This window comes from Bos grunniens, chromosome 10 (genome assembly GCF_055505025.1).
Source record: "Bos grunniens cultivar Pamir isolate PY7600 chromosome 10, Bosgru_T2T1.0, whole genome shotgun sequence".
NCBI classification, from domain to species: domain Eukaryota; kingdom Metazoa; phylum Chordata; class Mammalia; order Artiodactyla; family Bovidae; genus Bos; species Bos grunniens.
The window spans coordinates 25691763-25703770 of NC_141174.1; the positions used below are offsets into that span (position 1 = coordinate 25691763).

At 36.1% G+C, this 12008-nt stretch overlaps 1 protein-coding gene and 1 non-coding gene across 34 annotated transcripts in view; both read right to left on the minus strand.

Moving 5' to 3' along the window:
• FUT8 (fucosyltransferase 8) overlaps positions 1-12008 on the minus strand; it is a 361102-nt gene that overhangs the window by 130776 nt on the left and 218318 nt on the right. For all 33 annotated transcript variants that reach the window (XM_086320236.1, XM_086320227.1, XM_086320238.1 and 30 more), the window contains 2 exons: positions 9121-9236; positions 8842-9004 (listed from right to left, as the gene is read on the minus strand). In XM_086320236.1, the coding sequence (XP_086176362.1) occupies positions 8842-9004; positions 9121-9236 (279 nt within the window). The remainder of the gene's footprint in view (positions 1-8841; positions 9005-9120; positions 9237-12008) is intronic.
• Positions 10988-11059, minus strand: TRNAC-GCA (transfer RNA cysteine (anticodon GCA)). Its single transcript has one exon. It is a non-coding gene; the product is annotated as a tRNA-Cys (tRNA).

Sequence of the window (12008 nt, forward strand, 5' to 3'; positions counted from 1 at the left end):
ATAACATTTCCTTTTCTATAGTATACTTAATTGTAAGACTACATAATATTGGTACACAACATACAAAGCATGGGTTAATCAACAGTTTACATTATCAGTAAGGGTTCTGGTCAACAGAAGGCTATTTATTAGTGACATTTTGGGGAAGTCAAAATGTGAATTTTTGACCGTGCAATGGATTGGTGTCCCAAACCTCCACATTTTTTAAAGGGTCAACTGTAGTTCTTTGCTAATCCAATAATGTTTAGAAGTTACCATCCTGCAAAATTTGTCACCTGTTAGCCAAAGACATGAGGATAATCAAATAGAAAGATTCAGTTTCCCAGCCCATTACTGGGAAACATGATGTCTGAAAACCACTCCACAGAAATTCTGGATTTTCAGTCACTCCATCCTAAAATCAAATCTCTTAGAAGTGTCTCAAAAGCTGGGATAATCTGGCTGACTCAGTTTTGACTATGAAGATTACCAAAAATCTAGGAGGTGGATGATGAATCTAAAGTCCTGAGGTATTAAAGTCTGGGAAATATCACTACAAATCCAGGCAAAGGACCAGCAGAACAGCACTGGTCATTTGAGGGTAGAATACACACATCTGAAGATAAGTGACAGGCCAGACAAACACCTGTGACTCTAAGAGCAGGAGTCTGATATTTGTCAGCTATGACAAAATACGACAAAAATCATAGCTGACAAATATCAAACCCTTCTTCCAAAGCTGGTCTACATTTATATTCTTTATGTCTGTTGTTAATTTTCCTATTTTTATACATATTAATATTCACAAAACTGTTTTTAATGTTCAGGTCTTTCTCAATTATGCCAATGAAGAACCACAAGCAGAGTATTTTTTATACCAGATTCAAAATGCCGAAGAGGGAAACTCTCCCAGACGGCTGGCACAGAAGATGTAATTCAAGCAAGAAAAGCCCAAGGTGAAGGAACTGGAATTTATTAAAAGGAGATCAGTCCTGAGTGTTCACTGGAAGGACTGATGTTGAAGCTGAAACTCCAATACTTTGGCCACCTGATGTGAAGAGCTGACTCACTGGAAAAGACCCTGATGCTGGGAAAGATTGGGGGCAGGAGGAGAAGGGGACGACAGAGGATGAGATGGTTGGATGGCAAGACTCAATGGACATGGGTTTGGGTGGACTCCCGGAGTTGGTGAGGGACAGGGAGGCCTGGCAGGCTGCGGTTCATGGGGTCACAAAGAGTCGGACACGACTGAGCGACTGAACTGAACTGAACTGAAAGCAAATGTGACTAAGGGAGGGTACACCATGAAACCTAATCCACAGGTGAATATGCATCAGGGGCAACACTTGGGTTTGCTCCTGGGGCAGAAGCAAACAGTGCAAAGGATAAAACTGTGAGCAGCAGGCAGAAAGGCAGACAGTGTTCCCACTGCCTCCCATGTTGTCTCAGGAGAAATTTTAGAATACCGCCATTCAGACAGCCCACACAGGCAGAGGGGAGTCCCAAAGGGCAGCAATAAAAACACAGGGCAATAATTATGCTGTTTGGTGAGTGAGCTCCATTAGGCTTATGTTTAGGTTTCAGACCCTGAAATTCTTCCTGTTAGCACTGTGACAATCTCCCCTTAATGGTGCCTTCCTTGCAGGATCTAGGAATTTTCTATATATATCCTCTGTGGGACTTTCCTTGGGCAGGTCTGACTACAGTCTACCAGATTCTACAATGTGTTAGTGACTGTGGAAAGCGTTTTATTTATTTTCCCACATTTAATCATCACAATGCTACTATTGCAGGAATTATATCTCCATGTGTGGAAGAGAAAAATAAAGCTCAGAGAAGTATTTAGCAATTAAGAGAAAGAAATTTACATAGAACAGCTCTGCTACTTAATTGCATAAGCTATCTAAATTCTCTAGGCCTGAGTACAGCTTTTTTATAAAATAAGGAGGTTCGCCACATAGTATTGCTCGTGCGTGCTCAGTCATGTCTGACTCTTTGCAACCCCTCAACTGTAGCCCGCCAGGCTCCTTGTCCATGGAATTTTCCAGGCAAGAATACTGGAGTGGATTTCCTTCTCCAGGGTATCTTCCTGACCCAGGGATCAAACCTGTGTCTCGTGTCTCCTGTTATGTTGATAAAATAAGAAAACGAATAGAGAGCCTTTATTGCAGTGACTGGCACATAGGATATCCTTAGTAAGTTAAGTATTTTTAATGTCAAAAAAATTTTTGAGCTTGGAAACCACACCCAAGGAGATGTAAGGTGGGGACAGGCAAAACAAGAGTTAGGGCCACTAGATAAGACACACTTTCCCACCAGATTCTCCTTCCAATGCAAATTTTATTTCAGGACAGAATGTTCCCTTACAGAAGATGGAGAATCACAATCTGGCGGATAGAAATTCAGTAACAAGCCGAATAAGAGTAACTTCATATGACAATGTCTCCCTTTGTCCAAGGACATTAAGAGGAATGTTCTAGTATCACTGGATAGTATCTAGTGATATTTAGTATCACTAAATTCCTTAGTAGGAAAACAATCATACAAAAACGTTTTGCCTAAAGAGACTAAAAACTGGAGAAAGAATATCTACTACATTCCAGCTTCATGTAAGAATCAAAACACATGTGAAAAAAATTAAGTATGTATATAATAAAATAAAGCACAAAGAATGATAGATTTGAAGGTTCACAAAACTTAACTATTCAAGAATGAAAATTTCAGTTCTTGGACCTTTCAAAGACAGTTGAAGAGAGTCTACTTTATAAAGAGAGGAAAACAAAACAAGCTATTGGACCACAATGGTTATGACTAGCAATGCCGATCAAATAAACCTGTGAGATGTTAACCTACCAACATTCCCCTATAACCAGTCAGATATCGCACCCCTTGCCTGATTTGAAGTATTTTTGTTCCATATTCCCCTACAGTAGCAAAAAGCTAATCAGCTTAGTCGTAAGTATCATTCATCATTTGGGAAACATAGCTGTTCTCAGCCTTAGCAAAGCTGCTTTACAAATTACTGGTAATGAGATGATACAAACCAGGCAGGAGCAATGAGACTGCTACTTCACTAGGCTGCTTCTGAATAGTTTCAGTCAACTTAATTGAGAAATAGCTCATCAGTTCTGTGAAACCTCCTATCCTTTAATAATTGGTATGATTTAAAATAAGAAAGAAGCAACTCCAGTTAACTACTTCATAAACTGGTGTCTGGTGCCATAAAGATGACAAAAAGAGCCAAAGCAACAATGATTAAGTGAAATATATTTCTGAACAAGCAAAAAGGGTGGTAAGATAAAACTTTTCATGATATCCTCAGAAACTAAGGGCCAAATCTAAAAAATCATAAATCCAAGCACTTAAAACTACTACATAAATAATCAAGTCATAATGACAAAAATAACCATTCTAAACGGCTGATTTCCCTCTTGCTATTTCAAAGAGGCCAGGGTCAATTCATGATCAATGATATCAGAAGCATCAAGTAAATGCGATGGTATTACTATGAAGCATGGTCACATATAATCATTAGAATGATCAACTGAAATGATATTAATGCTTGAGATCAATATACCAGGTAATAATAATATTCTACTCTGTATTTATTTATTATACCATCAGCCCCTCTAAATTCTTAAAAAATAAAAACTCCTAAAAGTCAAAGAATATTATTAATTTACTAGCTCCCAAGTAATAGGCTAATCAGGTCAATAGCATTTTGCTAAAAATCTCAGGAGAGCTAAAACCCACATGATATTTGGAATCCACGCTGCATTAATGGTAGGTATTTTGAGTAATGAACAATGAGAGCTACATTCTAGAAAAGAAATATGGTCCTCTCACTAAAAGAAACAGCATCAAGTGGGGAGCAAAGGAAGAGTTTTTTTTTCCCCACAGTTTACTGATAAGGCGCACCAACCTATGGAGACATGCGATTTTTCCAAGAAACTTAACACAGCCTCTGGGCTTCCCTGGTGGCTCAGAGGTTAAAGCATCTGCCTGCAAGGCGGGAGACCCAGGTTCAATCCCTGGGTCGGGAAGATACCCTGGAGAAGGAAAATGGCAACCCACTCCAGTATTCTTGCCTGGAGAATCCCATGGATGGAGAAGCCTGGTAGGTTACAGTCCACGGGGTCGCAAAGAGTCAGACACAACTGAGCAACTTCACTTTCACTTTAACATAGCCTATATCAGTGGTGAACCAATAAAGAGAACCAGGGATTCTGTAAAGCCTTTGTTCTCAAAGACCAACAGTATCACTTAGGAAGATGTTAGAAATGCAAATTCTCGGGCCCACTCCAGACCTACTGAATCAGGAACTCTGAGGATGGGATACAGTAATCCCTGTTTTAAGACGCCCTCCAGCTGCTCTTGATACCTTGCTGAAGCTGGAAAAAGACTAGGGTAATGACGACACACAAAAATTCTTAACAACTGGCACAGAGCACTTTTGACTTCCCCACTGACTTTCTAATTTACCTACCTATATGTTGAGAAGAGACTGTTGTGAGATATGCCTCTATTTATCAGATGATAAGCACTGAATTTCAAATATCTTCATAATCTCTATGACCATGACTTTACGAGTTAAAAATGTTTAGGAATTAAAATTTTTCTACTTAGTATGACAATTGAAGACATTAGCAATATTTGTGATTTACTCAACATTCAGTGTTTTATATTAGGGTTCTAGGAAATTTATTCACTGAATAAGGAGTTCTGCTCTTAGAATTGACTTCTTTAAAATATACTTTCCATAATAACATTGCTATAAACCATTCATATTGTTCACACAAATAAAAAGAAATCTAATATACACTAATAAACATATACCAAAGGACTTCTGATTTATATACTTTCAGTATGATATATTACTTTTTTAAGAATTAAAATGAAAGATGTGCAATTTCACTTATCATATTAAACTATAAGGCCTAAGAGACAATAAAAGCTGAGTATGAAAAAATGTGTAAAAACAACAAAGGATACATATTTTTTCCTTTTCAATATTAAACTGAATTTCCAGTTGTGTCTGTAAAATAAATAGATTGGAACCAAGAGCTCACGGTCATCAAAAGAAAATAATGTTCCATATTCATTTTACTTTTTCTCCTCTTCTTTCAAGGAAGAGTAGCACTATGGAATAAAACATTAAATCTAAACTAGTTCTCTGACTCTAACAACCCTAATAAGTTTATGATGAGGCAAAGTGGGTTTTTTACCCACCTCAATTTCAACATATTTTTAGATGCATTTAAAAAATTACTGAGCACAGGGCCCATGAAATATAAACAAACGATCAGATATATTTGGTAAGCAACATTATTTTTTATCATTCACATTCAAAGAAAGTTCATACTTCATTGCTTAGAATCAGATTTATACTCCAAATCGGAAACACTGTATTTTTAGTGATTCGTGGATAACTGAAGTCTCATGACTACTTTTAGATACAGGGGTCACTTAAATCCTCCAAAGTAAATCAAACATGCAGTCAAGGGCACTGAGTACAAAAATACAAAACGTCAGGTTTTCTTCTGGCCCCACAGGCTTCCTTTCAGCATGACTCTGATAACACTTTAGATCCCCACCTCTAATTCCTCCCCTATATACTCGGTGATTTCTAACAGATACTCTGTTTTGCAGCATCCACTGTTAAATCAACTGGGGCTTTCTAGCTTTATACTTAGAGGTAAATGACTTTTCTCCTATAACTCACCCTTCATACCTTTTGCAATTCTCAATTACAAGAGATTATTCTGACCTCAGTTATATAATTTTCCTTAGTTGCACAAAATTAATAAATCTTTCGATGGAATAGGATTTTGTTTTTGCACAGGGTGCAAAGTAGAGTGTGAAATAATCAAAGAATGTATATACTAAATAAAAAAGACATAACTTACTGAATGCAGACTAAATAATAAGTGCTTAGCACTGCAGGGTAGAGAAGGTATTGAATTTAGAGTTCTAGCCTTCAGGAGACTACACTTTGTCAGGGAAAAAAATCAAATTACTACACAAGAAACAATGATCTCCATTTATGAATGCTATCCTTCCAGCAAAATACAAAGTCTTCAATTACTTTTGAGTCCCCCATCTCCGTACCCTGGATCAGTCACCAAGTTCTGTGGCTTCTATTTTTCTCACCTGTGTGAATCCCACATGCATTATGCCAAGTGAAAGAAACCACTCTCAAAAATCTACATAGGATGATTTCATTTACATAAAACTCTGGAAAAGGCAAAATTATAGGGACAGATACAGATTTGGTGACTGTAAGGGATTGGAGTTGGGGGTGGGAGGGTGCTGACTATAAAGGAGCAGAAGGAATTTTCCTAGGGCAGTAGCAATTCTGTATCTTGATTGCAGTGATGGTTATAAAACTAGGAGCATTTGTCAAAACCCACAGAACTATAGACTATATTATGTACATTTCATTGTAAATAAATTATGACACAATAAAGTTGATTTAGAAACTAAAAAAAAAGGATATCAGTTTCTATGAGAACAAAATTTTAAGACATAAAGAAAGCCCTTCTGAAAAAACAAAAGCCCATAAGTAATTTCACTATAACTGATATCTTTCTGAACAAAAAATGATGAGTGATTCAAAGGGAAATCTGAACAATAAAACTGATAGACTTAACCTCTAACTAATTTTTCAGAGAACATTGACTTTCAGTCCAGAGACCACTTGTATGCTATAATTTGGGACAGCATAAAAAGAAAATGGGGATTTTGTGTAATGTTAAAATCACCAGAGACAAAGGTCTATTTTAATTCTTATACTTAAACATCTTGGAAATTAACAGTAAGATGGCATATGCTACATACCTACAAATCCTCTCTATTCGTACATTCATTAAAGGTTATTTATCTAATTTTTGGTTGTCCTTTGTTCATTATTTGTAATACGACATTCTAATCTGGCTGCCTGGAGTTAAATTACCACCCTGTGAAGTTGTATCCCAAGTTCATTATAAGTTCTGCTTAAGACAGCAAAAGAAACTGTGTATTTTGGGTCTCTTTCCTTTTTTGTTTTCAGCAAAATATTATTACTTAACATTTACTAACAGGCAGTGTCAAGAAACAAAATGTATTTAAGATTGAACTCAACTCACAAAAAAATTAACACTGATTTACATCAACTTTTCAGGGCCCCAAATTTTTTATTTCCACATATTTTTTCAATTCCTACATACATTCACAGAACCTAAGCACAAAATAATTTTTAAATAATTATTTTAATTTGGAAAAGGCAAAAAAATAAAATGGCATCACTGACTCGATGGACATGAGTTTGAGCAAGCTCTGGGAGTTGGTGATGGACAGGAAAGCCTGGTGTGCTACAGTCCATGGGGTTACAAAGCGTCGGACATGACTGAGTTACTGAACTGAACTGAAAAAATGAAATTTTCAAGTAATTAAATCATTCAAACTTTAAATATTATATCAGAAGAGCCAAAATTTATCCTTTAAAATACCATATAGTCTGCCCAACTCAAATCCTCTTCAGATCTGCATTTTCCTAAAAAACTGCAGTTAGCAAAGCACACAAGCACAAAGCTCCAAATAATAGAACCATGGTGCCCAGAATCAGCTTAGGGTGGAGAAGCTTTAAGGACAGAATCAGTCCATATTTGGTTTAAAGGTCTAAGTATGGCCTGACTGCAAGTTAGGCAAAAATTTCAAAGGGACTGCTGAATCTGTGGCCTAGTAAATCAATGCTCTTGAAATTTATGCTATCTTAAACTGCTGTAGATTCACTAATACTAAAATGATTTCAATAAACTGACAGATTTTATTTGTAATTTCACTTAAAACAGCAAAGCAATATTTTAAAATAACTACAATATTGCTGATATGTTAATATATATGAATCTCTAGGTTGTGGGGTAATTCTTTTCCTCTTCACAGTGGTAGGCTGTGTTAATACAACAATTTTTCTTTTATTGTTCACTAATGAAACAGTAATTGCCATCAGAATCCCACTGGGAATATAGACTTGCAAATATAATAGGCCTACGGACAGGTTTTACATATCTATAAAGATTCTCAGATACATTTTGTTCTGCATGAACACACCAGACCAAAATGTGTCCTTTGCCACGGAAGATAAACTCCACATTTTCAGAAATGTGCAAACAGGAGAAACAAACTTAACTAGGCAGATTTTAGGTTCTTCTTTCTAGCAACTAAATGGAAGAGCAATTAACAGAATGCTCCTTTTTATCAAAAACTTATTAACCTTTCACTAGAAATCTTAAAAAGTTGCTGAAGTTTTCAGTGTTTCAATTCAAAACATAACTGCCAGCCTTAGTATGTGTTCCAATGAACGTACTATAATGTAAACTGCACACTCCACTTCAAATGTCAGTTGTATAACAAGGAGATTTAAAGGAAGATATTTTAATGTACTGCTAGCTGACTGAGCACTACCTTTGGAGTTTATTCAGGGCATAAAGATTTCTAGAAATTCATTTAAAATAATATTTTCTGGTGATGAACTACATTCAGTGATTATCGTCCACTGAGCCCTCAGGCACTCTACTGCTTCTAAACATTCAGTTCAGTTCAGTCGCTCAGTCATGTCCAACTCTTTGCGACCCCATGAACCACAGCATGCCAGGCCTCCCTGTCCATCACCAGCTCCCAGAGTTTACTCATATTCATGTCCATTGAGTCGGTGATGCCATCCAACCATCTCATCCTCTGTCGTCCCCTTCTCCTCCTGCCCTCAATCTTTCCCAGCATGGAAGATATCATTTGCCATTCAGCAGGGAAATTAACAAGGGTTTCCATTTCCCATTCTTAGATTATAATCTTTACTAAATCCCAAATGAAATGTAAATGAAGTACCTTTCATGATGTCCCAAATCTGACAGAAATTCATCTGCATGTCTTTGGAGTTCATTTCCTTCTAAATTCTTTAATTTCTTCAACTCACTTTGTAAAAAAAACCAAAGCTCTTTAGCTCCATTTTCAATCCTCCTCCTTAGGATTTCATGATCCTTCCCCAAACCTGTTGTCAAGCAATGGAGAGTATTAGCATTTCCAACATTCTGATGAAAGGAAACTTTCAATTATATGTACTAATATCAGTATATTGAAGAGGAGAAACAATGTATGATTACCTACCATTTCTAGTTTGTTTCTTATAATTTTCAATCTGTTCTTTGGCCTTCACAAGCTGCTCTTCTAAAGCACGAATCCTTCCTGAAGCTGGCCCCTGATCAATGGGGCCTTCTGGTATTCTGTAGTTCAAGGAAGAAAACGTAAACATTTAGCTTATACATTATGCAAGAAAATACATGCTTACTTTGCTACAACGTATTTATTGGTAACTCTAGAAGTCACCGGACCGTAACACATATTAGAAGTACCAAATGAAATTTTCTCTTCAAAGGTAAGGGTAAGACATAAACACTGGAATGATACTGAACACAGAAAAAAATAATCTAGCTCAGAGATGTATGATCTTTGAAGAATTAAGGAACCTTTACAACTGTCTCCTAAAAACTCATCATACTACTCTGAATTACACCATTAGTGCCAAAGTGATCAATTCTTTCACTAGTGTTGAGAACAACAAAATTCAAGGCCAGGGTGACAAAAAGGCTTAAAAGGAGTACAAAAGCTTGTAACTGAAAACATGTCTATGTTCAAATATCAAATGCAAATTATTTCTAAATTAATCACAATATCAGGCCATGTAAACCTGTGCTCCAGTTCATGAACTTATAACCTTAGATTACTAAGCATTGGTTGTACAAGGAAGGGAAAGACAAGAATAGAAGATGAAGAATACCAGAAAAAACACCTGACAGTTAATGTCCTGTTTATGTCGGGAATGAAAACTACCAGTCAACAACATAAAATGTTGGAACATAGCAGAGGAACTCCTGCTTATATTGCTTATATTATCAATCTGTACAACTTTTTTCTAAACTGTACTTATTTCTAACATATTTTGTTTTTATGTGACTTTTGTTGACAGTATTCTATACTCCAATTTTGCCATAAAAGCTATTCACATCCTAATCCTGGAATCTGTAATACTATCTTAGGTGACAGAAAACTGTGTGATTAAGGATCCTGAGAAGGGGAAATAGGCGTGGATTACCCAAGTGAGCCATAAATTGTAACCACAAGTGTTCTTGTAAGAGGGGAGTAGAAGGAAATTTTATTACAAAAGAGGAGAAGGTCATACCTATTACTTTGAAGATAGAGAAATGGGTCATGAGCAACAAATTCAAGAAAGGCATCTTTAGGAGCTGGTAGAGGCAAGAACACAGATTCTCCCTTGGAGTTTCTCTAGTGAATGTGGCCCCACAGGCACCTAGGTTTTGCTCCATGTAACTCATTTCTGACTTCCCAAACTGTAAGATAATAAATTTCTACTATTTTAAGCCAAGAAGTTTATGGTTATGTGTTACAGCAGCAATAGGAAACTAATACATACACACATATTTACACACATATATATAAATATGTATATATACTTTTGGAAAAATATTGAGAAGATTAAAAAATGGCTGATTTTTTTCTTCTATAATCTATTTAAATGATGAAATGTCTCTAAATAGTTAGCACAGTGTCTGTTAATAAGCCTTATCAGGACTACTCTATCTGGGCTCAGTCATTTTAGAGATGAGCTGTAACCTTAAAATGCCTGGGATACTAATTTGTACCATCGCAATCATTCCAATTTTTAGACTATACTTGACAGAACTTAAATTTAGATATCAACCTGATGAAAAAAGTAATATAAAACTTCAATACCTTTTCTAGCATTTTTATATAACAGATAAAGCCAAATTAACTTCAGAATGAATGCTTAGTAAAGAAGCTCTTGTTACAGTTATAAAGAAAGAAAAAGTGAAGTTGCTCAGTCGTGTCTGACTCTTTGTGACCCCATGGACTGTGGCCTACCAGGCTCCTTCGCCCATGGGATTCTCCAGGCAAGAGTACTGGAGTGGGTTGCCATTTCTTTCTCCAGGGGATCTTCCCAACCCAGGGATCGAACCTGGGTCTCCTGCATTGCAGGCAGACGCTTTACCGTCTGAGCCACCAGGGAAGCTACAGTTATACCAAAGTAAATAAAATATTCTATAATTTCACATGAAATTGTATGCATTAACACTGAACAGAAGCAGAAATGATAGTCATCCACTAATCGTGAATGTTCCAGGCTACAGAATTTGAATTAAAAGAAGCCTCATTTGTATACAAACAACAGAATAATGGTAAAATGAAGAGAGTTGTTAGGTGCACAATTACCCAATTTATGAGCACAAATACGTATACATTCATAAATGAGGCATTTCCTGGTACATAATTTTTAAAACTTGGCTCTTAACCACTTTCCAAATTAGATGGCTGGTTTGTAGGAAATAATTTGAAAATAAAATAAAATTACCCCCTCTTGTAATTTATTATGGCAGCAATATACCATAGGATTAGGATGTCCTTTTCCAGAATACATTTTAGTGATACAAAATTTCAGTCAATAGAAAGATATGTCCAGGTTCTCCTTTTTATCTCATTTCTTTATGCAATAATGTTAGGGGAAAACAGGCATGGAAAAACAGCATAAGGTCTTTTCAGCAGAGTTCCATTAAGCATTAAATCTGATCTAATTCTAATAGAACAGAAAAGAATTAGTGATTTATATGTAATAATGTAATCCAACTATGGATAAACTAGTTATGATTTATAAACTAGAAATGGATGCTTGGGGCTGGTGCACTGGGACAACCCAGAGGGATGGTATGGGGAGGGAGGAGGGAGGAGGGTTCAGGATGGGGAACACATGTATACCTGTGGCGGATTCATTTTGATATATGGCAAAATCAATACAATATTGTAAAGTTAAAAAATAAAATAAAATAAAATAAAACTAAATTAACAATATTGTAAAGTTTAAAAATTAAAAAAAAAGAACTACAAAAAAAAAAAAAGAAAAGTAATAGAAAACTCAATGCAAAAAATGAACACAATAAGGGCTTTTCTTTCCAAATCCCATA